General features: G+C 48.3%; 1 protein-coding gene across 1 annotated transcript in view; it reads left to right on the top strand.

Moving 5' to 3' along the window:
- Positions 1 to 4,532: 4,532 nt before the first annotated feature.
- Positions 4,533 to 22,024, top strand: part of PAPPA2 (pappalysin 2) — a gene marked incomplete at both ends in the record, with an annotated part of 57,558 nt that continues 40,066 nt past the window's right edge. The window contains 10 exons of the mRNA XM_009868388.1: positions 4,533 to 4,678; positions 10,261 to 10,554; positions 11,210 to 11,402; positions 12,326 to 12,447; positions 14,387 to 14,879; positions 15,410 to 15,538; positions 16,946 to 17,037; positions 17,285 to 17,478; positions 18,716 to 18,856; positions 19,338 to 19,458. Coding sequence (XP_009866690.1) covers positions 4,533 to 4,678; positions 10,261 to 10,554; positions 11,210 to 11,402; positions 12,326 to 12,447; positions 14,387 to 14,879; positions 15,410 to 15,538; positions 16,946 to 17,037; positions 17,285 to 17,478; positions 18,716 to 18,856; positions 19,338 to 19,458 — 1,925 coding nt within the window. The remainder of the gene's footprint in view (positions 4,679 to 10,260; positions 10,555 to 11,209; positions 11,403 to 12,325; positions 12,448 to 14,386; positions 14,880 to 15,409; positions 15,539 to 16,945; positions 17,038 to 17,284; positions 17,479 to 18,715; positions 18,857 to 19,337; positions 19,459 to 22,024) is intronic.

Below are 22,024 nucleotides of genomic sequence, written 5' to 3'. Positions count from 1 at the left end.
AGAAATTGCAAAACCTGTCTTTAAGGCTGCTCAGATCTCAGCTGGACATGGCCTTGAGAAATATAATTTAAGTAGGCCTGTTCTGAACAAGGAAGTCAGACAAGATGACCTGTGGAGGTCCTCTCTATCTGCAGTTAGGAGTCTCTGATTCCACCATTCTATGGTGACGCAGTCACTGAAGCTGCTGTATTTAATTTTCCTTCTGTTTTTAAGACAACCTGAAACGTCACATAATAGCAGCAGATTATCAGTCCCATACAGATCCATGTGCTCCTGACGCAGCACCAGGACCACATAAGCATCATTGTGGCTTCACTGTGATGCTGTAGAGCAATACAAGGCCCAGGCTTCTTCCCCATCTTGCTTTCTGCCAACCATGAGTTCCCCAAGTAGCATGGTACATGGTGTGGTACCTAAGTCTGCCTTAGAGTCAGATTGTCAGCGAGCATCTCTCAGCAGAACTTCAATTCAACAGTACCACAGGTCAGCACTGTCATGAGGGAGGCCCTAATCTCTGGACTCATTCCCTCAAATGCCATCATTTTGGACGATGTTCATACCCGTGCTCATTTCTAATAATGGCAGCCCACAGCTCTCCCATCCCTAATCTCTCTACTCTTGCCTGTACAAGCTCTGTTCTCTCAGGGTAGGTGATATTATCATGAAACTAGCATGGATTTTGGGATGCCTTTGGAAAAAAAATTGACTTTGAATCTGGAAAACCTGATGGCCCTGTCTCTCTTCCATCCTTTCTCTTGTTTGAGGTTGCTTTTTTAGCAGATATCTGTGCCTTTGTGTGTCCGTCTGTCCTTCCTTGTGTCTGCTTGCAGTGCCTGCTCTGCTGTAATATACCACCTAGTTCGAAATATATTAGTCTTGTAGGCATTGAGAAGCTATTTGGGGAGCAGAGGAGAAGGCTGTCATTTAAGCTGTTTGTGGAGACCAAAGGCTGCTCTGCCTTCCCCCTGGGAAAATCACACAAGTGCTGAAGAAGAAGAGCGTGACCTTGGCAGTAAGTGACCGGCCAAGACGCCAGTTACATGCTCCTGGTCTAGGCTCAGTACGCCAGTAAGAAATGTAGATTGAGGGGAATCAGAGTTGCCCATTCTGGAGTTGTTTCGGTCTTGGTCATGTCTTTCAGGATGTCAGCAGGAGGATATTTGTGCTTTCCATGCTGTAGTAGGTGAAACTGGGATCCTTTCTTCCATCCATGTGAGCATCTCTCAGTGCTGGAACAGCTCCCCTTGCCCCTGACACAGCCCTCAGCCATCCAAATCTCTCAATGGAGGAAATTACAGTTATTTATAATTAAGGGTTGACAAAAAATGTTGCTAGTGTCAAGGGAATGGCAGGCGACAGCCAGAAAAACATCGTGTCTCCAGAAGAGAGGCGTCGGGAATATCCCTCTGAATAGGGCTGACGTCAGCTCTCGGAATTTGGACAGCCTGGAAGGGTTTGGGGCTATTTTTCCAAGATATCATAGGTCAGGAATCAACGCTATTTTTAAGTTTGTGTCCCCCGAGCTGCTCTGGTGCATGAAGGAGACTTTCTCTCCCCCTTCCCCCTCTTTTATGCTCTATTTCTATGAAACTGTTGCTTCTCTTCCTTCCGAGTCATGCCACAAATATGTCCTCCAGGTTTATTTATTCTTCTCCCTATCTATTCCTCCCAGCCTGCTCCCGTCTTAGTTGGGTTGAAGGGATGGCGTCAGCGTGGCGCGTGTCTGGGATGCTCAGGCGAGACATCACAGAGAAGAGATCATGTTCTCCTAATTTGCTGTTTCCGGTTGGGAGAGTTTTCTCTCCGCAAGCTGATGTGGCTTGGGAGAAGTGTTCTGGGAACACTGCTTTGTGGTGGGAGATCTTGGGGCCTGGTGAAGACAAGCTGGTCATCTCATTTCACTGTTAAATGCTGCCATATAGCCCAGCCAATATTTTCTAAAGTGACTGAAATTTTGGAGCTGCTTTATCACTGGGAAGGTGGATGAGATGTCTCCAACTCAGGATGGACTGTTGGGGCTGACTGGTAGAGGAGAGGTGGTCAGCACATCCTAGTTTTCTGACACTTCCCAAGTCAGACTTCTGAAAGTCTCTGCTGTTTCAGATCCAGGGAAGTGGCCGCCCTTGGGTTTACCAAGCTCTGCTCCACATGCCATCCTGCCTTTAGCTGACTTCTGGAGCCCTGTTCCTTTCTTTTTGCCACCTTCTCCTCCTTCTCTTCCATTTGCTGTAGCAACCTCTCTCTGTCTAAACATGACTATTGGTATAACTACTTGACTACTGGTCTTGCCATCTCAAACAGCCTATTTGCACATCTCCTGTTGGTTTCCACCTTCGCTTCACATCTCAGATGAGAACATTTCTCCTTAGACTGTGCTTGACTTCTTGTTCTTCCTTCCATAATTCAATGTGGTGAGGAAAGCACTAATGGACACCACTTTCACAGAAGCTGCTTGTTCAAATACAGCTGGTGTGCCTTCACGGCAAGTCCAGTGTAAAGAGATGATCGCACTCCCTTCATAATCTCTCCGTGCTGCTCGAAGATGCCAATTGCTCCTGGAGGTGTGGGAATAAGTCAAATGCTTTCCAGCACCTTAATGTTGCTGTTGGCCTTATGCTGCAGGTTTAGTCATTCTTATGACATATTTCCACAATGGTGCATTTCCATCGTCATTCCATGATGATGTATTTGAAGCCTTTCCATGAGGGTTTTTCTGTTTTGGTTTGGTTTGGTTTTTTTCCCCTGCTTAGAATATCTTCAGTTAATGGCTTCACAAACCGCAAGTCAGGATCTTCAGATTTTGAAGACTTAGAGACAATGTTTTCTAGGGCTACCTGTTCTAATGGGCTCTCAGCCCATGAAGTTAATAGCACCAATGGTGGAAATAGCAGTACTTGATTTGAAAGAGTACCTGGCATTTGCAGCACAGCCCAAGACCCTACAATCCCACTGCTATTATTGGTGGGATCATTATCATCATTATTAAATTAGACAGTGATTATTTTACACAGATGAGGACATGAGTTCCCTAGAGATCAACTCTGAGAATGCTGGTGTACTGGTGAATGCAATGTGTGCCTATGACCTGTGCAGAAACAACCACACAGAGGGCAGAGGGAAACCTAAATTTCCTGACTGCTGTGGGGTTTTCTGTTTGTTTTGGTTTTGGTTTTCTCCTAGTGCTGAGAGACATGCTATGTTGTGAGGTTCATTTTGTGAACACCCAGACATATCGATGGGCATTACTGCTCTGTTCCAGTGCCTATTGCCTACTCACCACTCCCAGATCAGCACCTTCCCATGCCCTTTAGAAATTAATGTCCTGGATATCCCCATTCTGTTATTTTTTTTCTGGTCCTGCAACTCTTTATTCTCAGGTATGGAGATATGGTAAAAGAGATGGCCAGCAGTGTTGTCAGGAGGCTTTCCCCATTAAACATACTCTGACATGTCCCTGTCTCCAGAAATGTCCCTCTCTCCCTGTTAGGCTTACTTTGGGAACTCCTCTGCTTCCCTGTCCTAGCTCCAGCAGACATCCCAGATTTCCTCTCAGAAAGGTTTCAGATCCCATGCGGAGAGTCATATTCATGAGAAGAGGACCCTGGTGTTGGTTCAGTGCTGGGAGAACCTAGGCAGCACTCTTCTCCAAAGTCTATTTTGAGGAGAGCTGGAAGGGAGATTTCTTGGAGCAGGTTATGAGATACCTTTTGCTCATGCTCTTCCTTACATAGCACACAGGGATGGGGGTGAGGTAGCATGTTTCTTGATGTGTTGTGGGCCTGTGTCCTGCAGGGACCCCTTGTTCTTACCATGCAATGCCACCTCTGGCATACTGGTTGATGGGAAAAAGATAGAGTGGAGAGCCATGGCTGTGAGCTTCTCCAGAGAGACTCGAGAAGCTGGAGAAAAGACTTCTCGGTGCTAGCTGGTTAAAACCTCCCTGCTCCCAAGATAAGGTATGACATCCATTCTTGCCTTGAACTGCGTCAGGGATGACCCCTAAACCCTGTTGTTAGAACCAGCTGAAGTTCTGCATTTCTTTCTCTCTCCTCACAACATGAGGAAAACTCAGTTCCCCCAACTCTGTCTTACCCCCAGTTCCACTTTTCTGATGCCAAAGCCCTTTTCCCTAGCAAGACTAACTTCTGCATTTCCTTTCCTCTCTCATTGTTTCTCCTCCCATTTTGTATCGTTTTTTCTTCTTTGGCACCTCTCCTGTCCTCATTGTTGAAAAACCTCCTCTAGGTGTAGGACTCATGAACAAAGGTATGTAATCAGCGAAACTCCTTCAGATCTGCATAACTGCCTCCCACCCAAACCCTTCACTAGCAGAACTTGCACCTGAGAAAGCACAATTAGTAGTGTCATTTGAATTTTGCCATGCTTTACCCAACATTGTTGGCTTCAGAGAGTTGAGGATGGGTTCTCCAGGTCGGCTGCACCCTTTCCGGGATATCTATGGTTGGCTCCTGTTTTTCCTCTTTGTTTCATTGAAATCTATGCTGACTATCTCCTCTCCCTTGTTCTCGCAGGGCGTACATGAGTGTGAAGGAGCTGAAGGAGGCACTGCACCTGAACAGCACCCACTTCCTCAATGTTTACTTTGCCAGTTCGGTGAGGGAAGAGTTGGCTGGTGCTGCCACTTGGCCATGGGATAAAGAGGCCCTTAGTCATCTGGGTAAGTAAACTACCACACTCACGGAGTCTCAGGGTTGTCGGTTTTCCTGTCTTGGTTGACTTGGCAAGAAGAGAAGCCATGGTTTGGCTCAACATTGAGGATGCTTAGTAAGTAGGTCATAATAATGGGCTTTGAGTATACCAATAACAGCTGCTGAAAGGAGCTGCGTGTTCCCCATGTCCATGGTGATAAGATGGTGGGGTTTCACCCTGACAAAGGACTTCTAGGAAGTTTTTTATGGTGAAGGCAGTAGGAAAGAGAGCTTGAGGAGAGCTCCAGGTTGACCGTCAGACTCTGGAGAGAAGTTTAGACTCACATTTGGCTTCTCTGTGACCTTCTAGGTCTGCCTTCCAGGATTCTGGGAATGGTGAATTTCACTTTTTAGCATGCAATGATGAACAGATAACTCAGCAGTGATTTCAGAGCCAAGGCTTCAGATTTGAGCCATTCCAGAGCCGACCAGGCAGCAAGCACTGGCTGCTTCCAAATCCAGCTGCAAATGTGAGGATGGCTATCAAATTAAACCGTGTTTTTATAACTTGGCTTACTTACCTGCCAGAGGCAAGGTTCTCCTTGGCTTCAGTGAATTTCAGGCAGACCCTTAAGGTCATCAGCCCTGGCAGGCTACTAAACAGTCAGAATGACAACTGCTTCACTAGAATGTGAATGTGTTGTGTGTTTTCTCCCATTTCTGCTGTCTCTCTTTTTCCTGCCGCTCCCTCCACCTTTTCAGTGTCGGAGTTTTTCTGGCAAAGCCCTTTACACTTTGCAGTCAAAACATCTAAAGCGTTTCTCAGTAAGTAACTGGAAATAATTACTCCTGACACCTGCACAGCAGACCTAGAACTTCTGCTTTTACAAGTGCGTGATGTTCAAGCCATAGAAGTTTTTACACTGCTGTTAAAGACCTGTTTTAAAGTTCTTTTTTGCCAGTTTCCCTCCCTCAATGAGTTTTGGGGCTGTTTTTTCAATAGCATATTGCTACGGTTTCTTGTTGAGGAAGGCAAATCTCCATGAAATTTTATTCCTTCAGCTTCCAGAAATCACTTCCAAGGCTCAGCCTGACAATCATCTTACTACAGCAAGTGCTTCAGCCACCCGCGTTCTCTTCATACCCCTCCCAATGGCCTGTCAGGGACTTTTACGAGGGGGTAATTGGGGTGACTGGTTTCACCCAAAGCTTGCTCCAGTCTCAGGGTTTGTGTCCAGCCAGAGACACAAGAGGTGGCACCATCTGGAAATGTTGGATCTGGGTTTTACCACGGAGGTTCAGGGGAAAAGGAGTGTTGTCTTGGCCCTAGTGCCAGAGCTGTGAAGTATGAAGCTGAATCTGAGCTTCTTTGAGGCTCTGGCACAGACTGAAGACTTTGGTTCAAGGCTGTCCTTGGACTTTTATTTAACGAGCTCGGGAAGGCGAGTGGCAGACTCTGTGCTCTGGAAACAGGAGGCTCCACTACATCATCAAGTGTTTTTTACCACTCACAATATCCAGCACAGAAGAAACTTAGTACTGAACATGAATATAGGGCTTTTGACAAAACCTCTTGCAAGACAGAGCTGGAGAATCTGAGTAGATGTGAGGGTAAAGCAGTGAGGAAAAGAACAGGGAAAACCTTGGGAGGAATGAACCTAGTAGTCTGAGAAAAATTCCTGAGCTTCTAAGGACCTTATGGGGATCTGGGCTGGAGACAGGTCTTTATACAAGAGAGAAGTCTGTCTCCAAGAAGACTGACTCCTTGCTTTGCACTGAAAGTTGCTAATCTCCTGTCTATCTTGACCTTAAAATATAAAGGTTGGAACACAGACCTTGCTCCCCGCATGTCACTGTCTTCTCCTGTGGAGCAGAAATGCCACACTGCCTTTTTTTTTTCCTGCACACTTACAGACCCTCTCATGCTTTGATTCTCCTGAATTGTATTGGTTCCTTGAGTTTGCCTTGATTTCTCCAACAAGCTAATGTGGCTCTTGGCCAGAGTTTGCTGTTTGTCTCTGAACTGTACTTTATTAGATGCTTTCAAGAGGACAACCATGAAACTTTTTTCTCTCCATCTGCCTTTACCTTCTATTTTAATGTTACTTCTCATCCTAAAATTCATTAAACATACTATTTTCAAACTGTTCTCTGTAGGTTATTCTCTAGATGTTTGTTAATTTGCCATCTGGACTTGAAGTCCTTAGAAACCACTCTCTTCACAGTCTTTGAGTGTGTCTTTCAAGAAGGTGGTCCTCACCTTCCTGTTGGCATATTCACCTCCTGGAAGTCTTCAGTGAACTTTGTTCTTCATCCCCTTCTCTCCACCTATGCTTGAACATAAGAGACTATTCCCATTCTGATGACTTACAGACCTGTTGCTGTTCTCAAGATTATTTTCCTGAGTAAATTTTAATTTCAGGCAGCTTTCCTGAAGGTTTAGGGATGATTTAAACCAATCTAGACCAGTCATAATGCCAACAAACAGCAACTACATTTGTTGAAGCGTAAGAGACAATTGCTGACTTGGAGAGGGTGAACTGGTCTATGATGCTTTTATAGCCAGTATTTCAGCTGCTATGGAGCTGCTAGGCAGGGACAACTTGCAGCCAGATAGCAGCAGAGGTAGATCTCATGTCTTTTTTTTGCACCACTCCTTCTAACCGTACTATCTGTTCCGGTATTTCCACCATAATCGCAGTGAGTTCCTCTCGAATTTGGTGTTCAAGACTAGACTGAATCTTCTGAGAACTTAGAAGTAAATCTTTCTAACTACAAGACACAAGGAGTTGAAGTACTCCTGCACTGTAAAAAAAACCCGTAGCTTTCCACAGTGGAAAGCCTTGCCTCAAAAGCCCTAGCAATGTAGTAACGCACACGCCTTAAATTTCATGTGTAGCTACATGTGAAACTGTATTTGCGTAAACATGGTAGAAAGGCAAGGGAATTGTGAACATTTGATGTTATAAATACTTTCTGGAGTTATATAAGCTGAGACTAGCTCATATATCTGGCTGAGGTCAGTGGATCCTGAAGGAGGGCCAGCCGTTCCATCAAAGGTACCTTAAGCAACGGCCATCTTCCTGTCTGACTAACCGTCATGCGTTTGTTCCATTAATTGCTGTGACTCAGTGTTTGGAGAAGACTGGCCCTGTGATACAGGTTCAGCTCTGTGGTTTGCTGTTTAAAGATCCCATGCTTGCTTGAGCATGAGTTCTCTGTGACAGCCCCAACTCGGGAATAGGGTGGCTTCTTGGGGGCTGGGTTGACCCAGAGTCCTTTGACATTGCTGTTGATCATGGCTAGAAGCTCTTGGGACTGGGAACTTCTGAACAGACACGTAAGTGAATATGAAGTGGGGTCCCCACCAGTGCTGATCATCCACTGTACTGGCAGGCTGGGCATCTCTTGTTGCCTGAGCAGAGTTGAGGCTTGACCTTAGGAACATGACAAGCTCTGCAGCTGTAGCTGGTAGGTCTGGTTTGGAGGGAGAGAATGTTGTGAGGCCAGGCCTGAAGCTTTCCAGTTGCCTGGTCTTGGTTTGATGAGCAAGTCCAATGAAGGGTCTGTTTCACCTGTCTTGGAGTGCTGCATCCCCTTGATGTCGCAGGGACATGACATTGAAGTTATATAAATGCTGTTCTTTGGGACCTCCTTGGAGACTGGTTCTAAGCAAGAGAGGGAGAGTCCACTTAAAGCCCAGTTTAGCCCATTTCCTAGGGTAGGAGGAGGTAGAGGTGAGGCAGAAGGCCTGATGTGCAGAGAAGGGAGAGGGAAGATTGGTCTCATTAGGGTGTTATAAACACTTCCACATCTTGCCTTCACAGCCAGAAGCCTGCAGAGGGGAAATACAAATTCCTGGTCCAAAGCCGGGAGCTCTCCCAGCTCATCAAGTAGCTGTGGGGACATGGAATGGAGCAACAAGGATGTTCTGGAAGGAAGACAGAGTTTCTCATGCTGTTTCTAATCCTGCCATCTAATTAGCTGTTAAAAAAAAAAGAAAAGTACTAAAAATATGATTGTCTTTGTGGAGTGTGGGGGAGGAATGGGTTAGGGAAAGCCAGCAGAGAGAAGGGGGAGGGACAGGGTATCCCAGCCTTGGCATCGCTCCCCTGTGACAGTTTTTTCCCTCCCCATGCTGGAATCCCACTCATTCCCCCGCAAGAGAAGAGCATGGGGTTTCTGCTGGAAGGAGGGTCATTCGGTCTCAGGGCCTCCCATGCCTGTGGGGCTCAGCCCCCTTCCCTGTGGTTCATGCTGCAGGATGCACACAGGGCTCTCGCATCCCGTTCGTTTGTTTGTGAAGGCTATTTTCTTTCTGCAGGCACATTCTTCCTTTCAGACCTTCGGACAGGCAGCCCCCTGCCTCGTTCAGGCTGGGGTTTGGCTGCAGAGATGCCTTTTCTTTCTGTTCTCACTTCCCTAATGCCCTGTTTTGATTAAAATGAGAAGCAGGGTTTTTGGGGGGGGTTTCTGTTGTTGTTTTTTTTTTTAATGTGCCCACTGAGTTCTCCATCAATGGGATGCCCTTTTCTATCTGTAGCATTTACCAGCCTGGGAATTGAGAGGGCTTGCAAAAACCTAGTGATTGACAGGACACAACATGAAGGTCCCAAAAGAATTTTTCAACCTCTGTACCTTCTTGTGGCTCATCTCCAGTCAACTAAAGGGTCAAGAGCTGATTGACGTGATGCAAGGTCCTCTGCTCTGGTGTTTTACAGCTGGAGAGAAAGGGAATGCAGCTACTTTGTGACCCATCCTTTGCCTCAAGCGTAGCTGCCCTGGGAATAAGATCCACACTGTGGGGAGAAAGAACAACAAACACGAATTTTCAGCTAAGAAATGATACCACTTGACAGGTCGGTGGTGTCCCTCGGCCCTTCCATGAGCCACACACAGAGGATGCTCCACAGAAGATGCCACCCATATTTCTTCACCCTCTTGCAACCCTGTTGGTCTTGAGATAATTGCTCAGGGCATCTCTGAAGGCCTCTTTCCAGCCCCAACCCAGTGTTCACCCAGTGTGGCTCGGCCAGAATAGTCACAGGCCTGCTGGTGTCCTGCCAAGGACACAGTAAACTGAAGAAAGCCCTCTCTTAGAAGGAATGCCCTGCACTCAAGGACATGAGGTTAGCTCAGTAGCGCACGGAGCTGATTCAGGAGCAGATTTCAAGCAGTCTATGGTGTGGCTGGAGACAGGATCACACGGCGGCCCTCTGCCAATTTTAACTTTGCTGGCAGGAGCAACGATTAGCAGCAGAGATGAAGCAGCAGAGGCTTTCCTGTGAGGTAGCTGGCTCAGTAAACCCTCCAGAGACCCGCAGAGAAAGGAGCAAGCTGTGAGGGAGGCAACTACTCACCACCTTGCCCTCCAAGCTGTCTGGGTTAAAAGTGGTTGGGTAAAAACAGCCTCCCATGCTATGCAGGTATTGCCTGAAGCCAGCCTCTGCCATCCCGCAAGTAGGTGGATATGTCCATCTTCATGTCTCCATCTGGCACCTCATTTGGGACTTGTAAGCACAATGAGAGGAGTTTTACCTTGCACAGATAAGTAATGGTGGCTTGCCCATTTTCTCTTTCTCTGGATGACGTTGTCTACTTGCAATTCTAGGTGGAGTTGTCCTCAACCCTGCTTATTATGGTATGCCTGGCCACACGAACACCATGATTCATGAAGTGGGACATGTCCTGGGGCTGTACCATGTCTTCAAGGGAGTGAGCGAGCGGGAATCTTGTGATGATCCCTGCCGGGAGACAGCTCCATCTATGGAGACGGGAGACCTCTGTGCTGACACTGCCCCCACACCAAAGAGTAAACTCTGTCGGGATCCAGACCCTACCAATGACACCTGCGGCCAGACACACTTCATGGGAACGCCCTTCAACAACTACATGAGTTACACAGGTAACAGGAAATCATCACTGAAAACTGTAAGGGGTCACCTTCCCTGGAAAATTGGGGTTCTCTTCCTTCTACCTCCATCAATAGTCCCTTCCCTCGTTCCCTAACCGACGTGGTCCCTCCTGCTGCATTTGGGATGTGGCAGGCTACAAGCAGTAGCTTCTTAGCCCCTTTCTTGCTGCAAGCTGTTTCCCTCCCATGCATCGAGGCTGTTCTTGTCTGCCTTTTTCTCCAGCCCCGAGGAAAGTTCTTTAATACCGTTACTTATTATTATTACTGCTACTCATCTGGTTTTTGAACCTTTGAGCCCTGCTGCCTCCAAGACATGCTGCAGAGGGCTGATGTGCCTCCTGGCAGCCCAGGACGACCAAAGCCCGGGGAGCAATTCTGCCGCCCGCTGCGCGTCCCGTGGGGATGGCGGCACTGCTCGGCCTTGGAGCTGGCTGGAGCAAGTGCCGGGACAACCTGGAGCTGCTGAGGCAGTGCCATCTTGTGGCTTTGGGGACAAATGACACCACAGAGTCCGGGGCGTTCAGCCACCACGTGCCGGTGTCTCCCAGGTCTTCCCCGAGGTGCCCAAAACAGGGTTTGGAGATCAGGAAGGGTGCATGTTTTCATGTCCCACCCGGCTGATCCGTGCGACCTTTCTTTCCCCCAGATGACGACTGCACCAACACCTTCACCCCCAACCAAGTGGCCCGAATGCATTGCTACCTGGACCTGGTGTACCAGCGGTGGGGCCTGAGCAAGAAGCCCGCGCCCATCCCAATCCCTCCCATGGTGACGGGGCAGACACAAGACTCTCTCAGCATCTACTGGCTGCCTCCCATCAGTGGTGTCATCCATGAGAGGTGAGCGATCTGCTGTGCTGTGGTCGTGGACTTGCGCAGCAGTCTTCTAGGCAGAGTTTCTCCCCCATACCATCCCCTTTCCTCCTTTGGTCGTCTCCAGCAGAGTCCTCAGATACCAAAGCCAGGCTGCTGTGATGGTCCTGCTGGCACACAGGCTCTCCCACAAGCTTTCTGCTGTCAGGGTGCCGGGAAGGAAAGCCAAAGAGCATTGGGAGGCAGTGCCAGTCCTTTAAACCCCAGAGTGCAATCATGGAATGAAAAATGAGCTTCATTTAGCACTTATTGTATAAAACAGCTATTTACCAGGAGGAAATGCAGCCTTGTGGTTAAGGCAGGGAGCTTGAACCACAGGAGCTGGGTTTCATTCCCAGCGCTGTCACGGACTCACAGTGTAACTAACTTGGGGGTAAGCTGGGAAACTTTTCAAGCCAGTAACAAGATGCCGAGGAACCAAAGTTGTTTTGGCTGGTGAGCAGCGCGTGGTCCTGAGCACCGGGTGGCTGTCTTCCTTCTCCCCAAGTCACCAAGGAGTCACCAGGACCTGGATCCACCACCAATCCCTCTAATCAGCAGTCTCTCTTACTAAAACATTTTGGTTTCTGCCAGGTTTTAGGTCTATGCTTTTATTATGAGACCATAAGCACATGTTAAAGAGCTCATGAACTTGTTTTAAAGCTGCTTTGCAAAGAGGTCTCTTGCAATTAAACAAAAAATGCTGCCTGAGGGCAGTGGGGACTCTCCTAGGTCAATGTTTGCTGCCTTTGTAAAGCTCTCTACCATGGGTTTTTCACCCAGGGAAAACAAAACTGTAAAGATTTTTAAAAGCGTTTCCAGCTTCTTATCTGATCCTGCCTGGACAAATGTGGATGGAAAATTAACTGGTCGTGATTAGATGTGACAACGCCTTTATCTTTTGTATGCAGGGAGCAGGACACAATCTGTGACAACTGTGCAGAGGATGGCACCTTTAATCAGTACGTGCATGAGGCTTCTTCCCCTCGGGTCTGCGATTCCTCTGGCTACTGGACCCCAGAAGAAGCAGAAGGTAAGTGTCTTCTCTCTTCACCTGTGAATCTCCTGGACAGAGATGAGATCTTGCTGGGAAAAGAAAAAAATTTTTTGTGGATTTTGTTTTGTCTGGGGTTTTTTGGGGTTGTTTTTTTTTGTTTGGGTTTGATGTTTTGTTTTGGTTTTTTTTCAGAGAGAGTGAGATGTCTCCTCTTTGCGGAGGGTTTTTAGTGCAGAAAGGAATTCTAGTTCCCCAGGAGGTCCCACATAACTGCCAGCTGGCTTTGGACAAACAAACTGACACCCTGATATTAACCCCAATCATTGCCCAGGAAGGTGTTAATGAGAGATAGTGGTCAAAAGGGAGCGGCATTTCATTGAAAAAAAAGTCTTAAAACATAAATCTTGGGACCTCATTCAAAACCTCAGGGATTTCACAGGCTTTGATGCAACCTTGTTCATAGGGAGCTTTGAGGGACTCGTTGCTCAATCCTGCTGAGCCTGTACCAAGTCCCAGGCAATCTAGGTTGGATGCAATTCCTCGCTGACAAGGTGAGCAGCAGGGTTTCACAACTTTTCAAGTGCTGAGACCCAAATGTTGGTTTAGGGACCCACCTCGTGGGTATGGTGGTGGCTTTCAGGGTCCTGCAACTGCCATAGGAACTGTTGGGCTTTCCATACTGCCTCAGCCCCTGCAAAGCAGAGGAGGCAGGAGACAGAGTGAAATGATCTCATGAGCTGTAGGTAGTGCACACACTGCTGCTCAACTACATGGAGATGGAGGATCTGTTAGTTCTGTGCATCTCCACGTCTGAGCCACTGAGGTCAACTGAAAATGTGCCAAGGTGGCTGCAGAGAAAGTGTGGCTGGGACGTTGTTGCAGCTTTGGGATGCAGTCCCTGCTTTGAGAACAGGGGTGTCAGGTTGTAGCTGCGATTCTGTGTCTGAAAAGCGTCGCTTGCTAATATTGCAAGGAGGGGGTGGAAATCAAAGAAATAATCAAATTTGTGCTTATTCAGTGATACCAAAAAAATCAAAACTTGTCTCATTTACAGCCAGTGGTTCCTGTCTCCCCCATCTGTCTGACTCATTGGCAGTTCTGGAATTATTCGATATTTTCTCCCATGTGTTACCTGCAGTTATGACAAGTGTATGTTTTCTCTGGTGAAAGATAGATTTTTATGGTTTTTAGAAGACAAAATAGATGCAGGCTTTGAATAGGTGCTGGACCTTAAGAAATGCATGCAATGGTTGATGAAGACAACAGCATTTCTACCACAGGATGATGAATTTCAGTGATGCTTTCTGAGACAGAAAGCCCAACACTACATTTCTCTTGCTAAGTGCTAATCCATCACCAGGGCAGGCAGACTGGGGGTCTGAGATCAGCCTGAGGACCATCCTGGAAGTCCTGGCTGAAGAACAGCCTTCCCAAATTGCTTCCTTGACTTGCTTTGGACCTGGTCCCTCCCTGCCTGTGACATGTTCCAGCATGTGTCTGTGCAAAGCTTTGGTCCCTGCTCTGCTTAGTCTGTGTCTAAACCCATGGAGCCACAGGAACTTGGCATTCAGATGCCCTTGGCAAGCTTTCTGTGTCCATGAGACTACAGAGCAAGCTTCATGTCCCCTGGCTGTGTCCAGGCTGTCTCTAAAGCTTGGCACTGTGACCAGCTCCATCGTGGGTGCCACTGTCCTTGTTTTAGAGGGCTGTGAGACATCAGATCTGCCAAGCCTTGTGCTTGTATGCACAACCAGGAGCTGGAATACTAGTGGTGCTTATGTCTTTCTAGGATGTTAGAGTAGATGCCACCAGCTCTGGCATGTGCCTGTAGTGGGTGCAAAACCCCGTGGGTGTGCAGCTCTAGCAGAGATGGGTAAGCACCTATGGGGTACTGCAGGGAGGATTGCCCCTCTGGGTCCCCTGTGAGGTCAGCTGTCCCCTCATCAGCTTCCTTCTCTTCATCCCTCCTGGCCAGGACCCCCAGATGTGGATCAGCCCTGCGAGCCCAGCCTGCAGGCCTGGAGTCCAGAGCTCCACCTGTACCACATGAACATGACAGTGCCATGCCCACAGCCAGACGGCTGCATCCTGGAGCTGCGCTTCTTGCACCCTGTCTACCCCGATTCCCTCACGCTCTGGACCACATACCTCTCTGTGGGCTCTCCCAAGGCGCTGTCTGACATTGAAGTCCTGACAGAACAAGGGGAGTCCATCCATCTGGGACCTCTGGACACCTTCTGTGATGTCCCTTTTACCGTGAAGCTCAACATCCCAAAAAAGGTATCCGGAGTCAAAATCTACACCTTTGACGAGAGGATGGAGATAGACACAGCCCTGCTGACCTCCATGCCCCACAGCTCTCTCTGCTCTACCTGCAAGCTGATCCAGTACCGAGTCCTCCGGGACCCCCCATTTGCAAATGGATCCCCCGCCGCCCCAGCCCAGGCACACCGCCAGTTCCTTGACACGTGAGTGATGAGGCTGCTCCATCACAGGCTTAAGTGGTTGGTTTTGGATGACCTTCTCACGTCCTGCCTTTGAATCCCTGAATAATTTTACTTGTGTTTTGGGTTTTTCCTTCCCCCTGCTAGGACTTGCCACGTTCAATGCCATGAGTGGCTTCCCTGTTCAATGCTGAGGAAGCTTGTTGCAGACCCACCATGCTAGCACAACCCTTCCCCACAAGCCCAGACTACCTGTAAGGAGCTTATTAAACCTGGCGACGTTTTCTCCACCAGTAAAATGACTTTTGAGTTATTGTCACTTCTCCCCAGCTCAGACCCGGGGGAAATAAGCAGCAGGGCTCCCTGCATGACCTGGCAGAGACCATCTCCCAACAGTCTTTTCTTCTGGCAGTTCAGAGTATGAAGACATGTTGACATATGTGATACTGCATGGGCATGCACATGGGATTTCTATAGCTGTGGTGAGCAAACCTGTTGCAGATTTACAGGCTGTTCCTTCCTGCTCTTTCTTCAAGTCCTCTCTGTTCCTGCAGGGAAGTCACACCTGGGCAGGTGTACCACTACCAGGTGCAGGCAGTCTCTGGGACAACCTCAGGAGAAGCCTCCCCACCACTCATCCATGTCCACGGAGCACCCTACTGTGGGGATGGGCAGGTGACCATGTAAGTCAAGAAACTCAAGCTCTCAGCTGAGGTTCTCTAAGCTGTCAGGTCACCCTACCCCAAAGGGAAGCAGTGGATCGGTCCTCCACCCCTGAGTACTGGACTGAAGATGATGCACTGAATCACCAGAACAGACTGGACTATAGAGCTTGTGTTTGTGAAATGCAGTGTGCGTAGGATATGGAGACAGTCTTTCTGAGACGCAGGGTGTGGATGTGGGGTCCAGCCCAGACACTCTCTGTGTTTGACTGAAGTGCTTGGATTCTGGCCCATCTCAGCAAAGGGATCCACCTTTGGGACTGGCCAGTATAACCTTTTGCACAGTGCACACGGTGGTGGCCCTGTAGCAGTAGGTTCTGCAGCAGGCACAGTCCCACAAAGTATGATGTCTTTAGAGAGCTGTCTAGTCTCTGTTTATAGACCCCACATGATGTGGGTTGTGCCACCTCTACACTGAGACGCTCCAAAGGTTCGTTTGTTCTGCCTGGGTGTAATTATGCTAAATTTGCATATTTTAGCTTTTTTGGACTTCTAGGTTACTTGAAAATACTTTCCTTTAAAAACAACTTTCTTACCAGTTGGAGGAAAGTGGACAGCTGAAGCAAGTGTAGGAGGGGTTGTGGTATTGTACAAGAACCCAGCAAGGCAGAAAGGCTTAGGGCAGGGCCAGCTGCTAAAGCTGTGTAATCTGATGTGATTTTAGCATGAATTCATACAAGACTTGGTCCAGAAAGAGTAAATGACCACATTAGACTCTGTTGTCAAAGTCAATAGAAAAGTGAGAGGAGCAGAAATGGGCAGATAGCAGCTGAAATTTCTGCTAGACGTTCCTCTTCCTGGGCTGTTGTGGGCAAGGGCTGTGCAGGAAAATGTCTGTGACAGATATTTTTTTTCTTTAAACTTTGTACTGTGTGTGAAACAGTGAGCCAAAGGTGGGAAGATTGGATCTTTCAAGTTAGATGAGAGTGGAGGTGGGTGGACATCACAAGATGGGTTATCCTATTCTCTTCTTTCCTCTGCCTCCCCTCCTCCAGCTCCCACTGAAACATGCAGACCCATCTCACAACCTTCTGCCCTCCCAAACACTTGCTTCCTCCAACAGCAAGGTTTCCTGATGCTTGATTCCCTGCTTCCTCTGTTGTATATAGCTCCATTTTGTCCCTTAGTTCTTTCCTCAAGTTTTCCCAAGAAAACAGTCATGCTTTCTCCCATATGTTGTGTTTTCAACTTCTTTTTATCTCGTGGCAAGATATGGTGTTTTCTCTCCTTTACCTTCCTCTCCATGTGGTTCTTTCTCTTCTCCCTGCTCCTCTGGAAATGGAACCAAGATACAGGGTCCTTGCTTGTGACTGGGCAGAAGTGTTGAGTCAAGGGTGGTGTTAACATTTCTGGCTGTTGTCCTCTTAGGAGCCTGGAGGAGGAATGCGATGATGGGGACTTGCTGGATGGAGATGGCTGCTCCAGGAAGTGTAAAAAGGAAGAAGGCTTCAACTGTGTTGGTGAGTCCAAACGGGGTGAGACATCCTTTTGAGGCCGGAGTCCGAACTGTATGTTATTCATGCTGGTTCCCAGGGCACCTCATTGCAACATAACGTGGATCTGAAGACAGAGTGATCCGCAGAGCTTGTCAGACCCTTGTGGTGGGAAATTCCAGGGCTAAAGAGTCAGCATGCCTCCTGGGACAGGCGGAGACGCTATGTGCCTGGAGCCTGGTGTGTAGACAGGTCATCCCTGGTTTCCTTGCAGGGGAACCAAGCCTGTGCTATGTGCATGATGGGGATGGGGTGTGCGAGCCCTTCGAGAAGACAAGCAGTGTCCTGGACTGTGGTCCCTACACACCTGATGGATATGTGGATCTGTGGGCAGCAAAAGCCTACGCCTCCCACCAGGATGCAAAGTCTTGCCCTGCTTCCTTGGTCACTGGAAAGCCTATTATGAAGGTGAGTGAAGGCATGGCCCAAAAAAAACCCCCAACTTTTCTAGCAGAGCCCATGCTGTAAATCTGGGGAAGTGACTTTCTCAAGAGTGTTCTGAGGCTAAAACAAAATCTTTAGAGCAGCTCTGGAAGTGTTCATGGATTACTATGTAGTCAGTAGAAGAGCTGAGCGCTTCTCACACCCCTCTCTCAGTGGTCCCTAAACGCATGGAGGAGTGTTTCATCAAGGCAGAGAGCACCTCCCTTGACTATGCAGTTTGCTAAACAGTGACCACCTTCATCCCAACAGCTAAATGCACAACTTTGAGCGTGATAGTAGTCCCACTGTTGGTTTGAAAAAATCCTGGAACTCTAATACTTTGTAAGGTCAGGGCCTGAAAGGATAAAACCATGCATACATCAGCATCTGTGCTGCTCTCAAACTCTTTGATCTGAAGCCAAGGAAAAATCGATGGGAGAGTTCCCATCTTTAATATGGGCTTTGGAGCAGGATCTAGAGGTCTAGGATGGGATTTTACTTGATCAGTGTTAACTTGGGGAGGGTGGTGTGTGTGTTCTCTCCCAGCAAGCTGAGGAAGGGCAAGAAATACAGAGAGGTCACATTTAGTCCTTTATATATATGTTTCTATTAACCTAGTATAAGGAACAATCTTCTTGACCTACAGCGTGATTAACTTTCCCACACCATAGAATCATAGAATGCATTGGGTTGGAAGGGACCTTAAAGGCTATCTAGTTCAACCCTCCTGGAGTGAGCAGGGACATCTTCAACTAATGTAAAATTCTGAGATGCAGTAGACTCAGGTGTCTGCTCCTCTAGAATGACACACGGATCTCCTAGACTTTGTCTGCCAGGCCTGCAGGGAATGCCTGGGGGATACCATGGGGCATCAAATGGCACATGAATCACACCTTCAGGCCTCATCAGCACAGCCAAAATCAGGAGGCTGTGGTCTTACCTACCATCTCACAGCTTGGCTCATTATTTCTTACTCAGCCCCACAGACACCATTGGGTGCTTACATAGCCTACTTACATCACCTCAAAAGGGCAAAGGCCTCCTGTGCACATGTGTGGGTGGTGAGATGTCACTCCTGCTTAGGAACCCGCATCCTGATTGTCTTCATGTTAGGTACCAACTTGGCACCCTTCTCAACGTTTGGGTCTTCCTTGAGGTTTTATAGGTGTTGTTTTTCTCTCACTTTCCTTCTTTCTGGCTTCAAATAAATCCCTCCTTTCAGGCATGCAAATCCCACCGTCATGAAGTGCCAAAGGATCTTTCCCTGGTTGCTTGGTTCCCCTGCATTCCCAGCCAAGCCAATGCTCAGGATCCAGATGATGAGGAGCGGGTGCCCTTGGACAGTGCAGGAGTTTGGCTCAAGGTAAGTGAGGATGTGTGGTTGGGCACAGAAGGATTTGCTTGTCTTCGCTCCAGCGCTTCAGTGACAGACTGATCCTCTTCTGTCCTGTAGGTCCTACAAAAGTCTTAAAAACCACTCACATAGGACTTCGCATCTTACTGAACTTTTCACAAACCCCAAATGCCTGTGGCTGGGTGTTATGTAGTTGCCCTGTTCCTACTGTGAAGAGCAAACCCTTCCTAGGGCAGATAGCCAAGAGAAGGGCTGTGCCCGAAACCAGAAGCCCACAGAAATGTGTTGAGGCTGAGAAACAACTTGCTCCTGACTATTCCTCATAGTCAAGCTCTGCCATTAAACCCGCAAAGGGTGATGAACAAAAGCTGTGTTTGAAGATCCAGTTGCTCTTGTTCCTTGTGGCTGCGAAGAGCAGCAGAGGGTAGGTGGGATATACTCTGCCATCCTAAGGGGTCCTGAGCCCACAGCAATTAGCTGTGGCATGCAGGTCCTCCTGCCCCCTGATGACTCCAGACCAAAGGAGTCATCATCTGTGCCCAAGATGCTGGTTCTGGAGCACAATGGGGACTCAGGGGGTGCCTCCACAGAGCCAGGGAGGCACCTGGAGGGTAAAACTTCTCTGTCCCAGCAGGAGAGAGAAGAGCTGAGCGTTAGGCCAGTGTTATTTTTATAGTGTTTTTCTTCTGACCACAGACCACAGTTTAGAGGATTCGTGGCTGTTGCCTGGTGTTACTGGAAAGTTTGGGCTCTGGTGTGCAGTTTGAGGGATGCCTTGCCCTGCTTTCCTTGAAGCTGTCTAGAGAGGACCTCTTCCCAACATGCTCAGACAACTGGTGAATCATTAGACCCGAGTCAATAAACATGGCTATTGACTCCAAGGTTCTCTGCAAAGAACTTCCTTTAACGGTTTGGTTTTGTTTTGTTTTTTTTTCCTCCTTGTCTGTGTGTTCACAACCTACTTTCCAGTTTCAGTCTCTGGCAGTGACAGATGTGCCTCCTTTCCTCCTTTGCAAGCAAGAAAGCAGCAGTCTCCCTCTCTGCCCTACCTAGATGAAAGCTTGCTTTCCACTTCTCCCCAGGGGTTAAAGTGTGTTCCAGTTTTATTGGAGCTTGTGGTCAGTTCTCTTCCTCTATGGATGTTTATATTAAAGGCTTTCATTACTGGTTCTCCGTGCTCTCTCTAGGAGTGCTATTATTTTCCGCCCATAAAATTATTTATGGACTAGTAATAAATATGCCCTTTTTCTTTTTTTTCTTTTCTTTTTCTTTTCTTTTTTTAATAGTTTGCCTGATTGGTAACATATTGGGTTAGGAAAGACAGCTTCTTGTTGACAAGTCGCTAGCATGCCTGCCTGCCTGGGCAGGAACAGTGCTGTTCATGCACATGTGTACCCACGTGTGAGTGTGTTTTGTGGCCACTGGCTCCCATTTTAAAGCTGTTGCACCTGCGTCACCTGTGTTGGAGATTTGGAGATCTTCAGCCACACTTTGTTTTCAGTTTCCAACACATCCCGTGAGGAGAGAAATCAATGTTGTTTCTAAGCAAGTTAGGATGTGTCAAGTGCAGCAAATTTAAGCAGAAAGCAGGAGAGGGAGGGAGGAAAATTAAAAAGGTAGTCTGCGGTACACAAGCACGTAATATGTATCAAAAAAAAAAATTAGTATGTTAAAGTCAACGGCTGTTGGTCTAAGTTGGGGCCGGTGTTCTTCACCTCCAAGTAGATGCCCTGTAGGGAGGAAAAGACTAAGCACTCCACCTTAAGCTGCGTAGTCTAGGGAAAGCCCCACCTGACTCTTCCAACCATTTTTCTTCCCCTGAGGAACCACACTTGGAGAGGTGGGCAGGAGGTGGCTGGGTTAAAATTGGCCGTCTCTATGGGGCTTCCCAGCTGCAGCTCTGTCCTAGGGGGCTTCTCAGAGCAGGCTGTGAGCACTGCTGGGTCTTCTTCATCTGTCTTCTTTTCCTTTCTCCCTCTGCTTTTCTCACCAAGGGAGAGAGTGGGCATGTGCAAATAAAAATGATTGAGCCTCCTGGTTTACTCCTTGCAGCCAGGTCAGCCCTGCATGAGAGCAAGCCCTGGCCAAGGACGTGTGTAGGCAGTGGTGGGGACTCGCTCTGGGGTGTTTGCCGAGAACCTCCCTGCCAGGTGGGTGCCCTGGGCTGAAGCCCAAGGTTTTCTCCTTCTGTGTGTGAGCAATGCCTGATGTGGCACAAACCACCCCGAGGCTTGGGCTGCCATCGCGAGTCAGGTGGTTGTCCCCTCCGCTCCCGCAGTCTGCTCCTTGGGCTGTGCCCGACCAGCTGGGACTTGTCCTCCTCTGAAATACACCTTCCCCTTGAATTTCTGGGCTCCCTTCATGCCAGCATTCAACAAAAACACTCTGTAGGGTGGATCTTGGTCAAAACACATCTCAGCACTGGGTGGGGGGTACCAGGGTGCGGGAGAAAAACATTTCTATCTCCTTACTTTGAAAGAACATCTGCCCTGCCGCGACTGATGCCATGAGTTTCTCAGCTGCCTCCTTGTAGCCTTCGGGGTTGTAGACAAGTGGAGAGCTGTCGGCTTTCCTAGCAGGCAAAGCTTCTTCCCACAAATCTTTCTACGTGCTGGCTGACGGACGGTTTGCAGTCACTCCGGGTACTGGGGCTAGTTTTTGTGTTTGTTTTTTTTGTTTGTTTGTTTTAAATAGAAATATTTTGGTGGCAGGGCTGATAGCGGTGCTCTCTGTGTGCTTCACTTGTCCAGCCGGCACTGTGAGGAGTGGGAGTCAGAGCCTGGTGACGGGAGGGCAAAAAATGGGGTTATCCAGGTCAGGTGTTGCTCAATTTTAAGAGCAGCAAATATGGAAGCTGTGCAGATGCCGTAAATTTATGGCAAGGCAGGAGTGGTACATCTGGAAGAGACTAGTGAAAGGGACATGCCCTGCCCATTTGCGGTCCCTGACCCCATAACTCTGCTCCTGCTCTCGTTGTGCTCCCTTTTTGTTTCCCTCTTGCATATATGGGATCAGAAAGGCTGTATCCTGTATACATATTCTCAGGGTCTCTCTTGCCCTCCTGCCCAGGTGTGCTTTGAGAGACCTGCAGTCCCTACCTCCCTCCTGGTCTTCCTGGCATCCGATGGCACTGGCCCAAGCAACCAGCACACGCCGAGGGTCACTCTCCAGCTGAGC

This window comes from Apaloderma vittatum, unplaced genomic scaffold (assembly GCF_000703405.1).
Source record: "Apaloderma vittatum isolate BGI_N311 unplaced genomic scaffold, ASM70340v1 scaffold17844, whole genome shotgun sequence".
In the NCBI taxonomy this organism is placed as follows: domain Eukaryota; kingdom Metazoa; phylum Chordata; class Aves; order Trogoniformes; family Trogonidae; genus Apaloderma; species Apaloderma vittatum.
The sequence above is the reverse complement of the archived record's forward strand: the minus strand, read 5'-3'. Positions and strand labels throughout refer to the sequence as shown.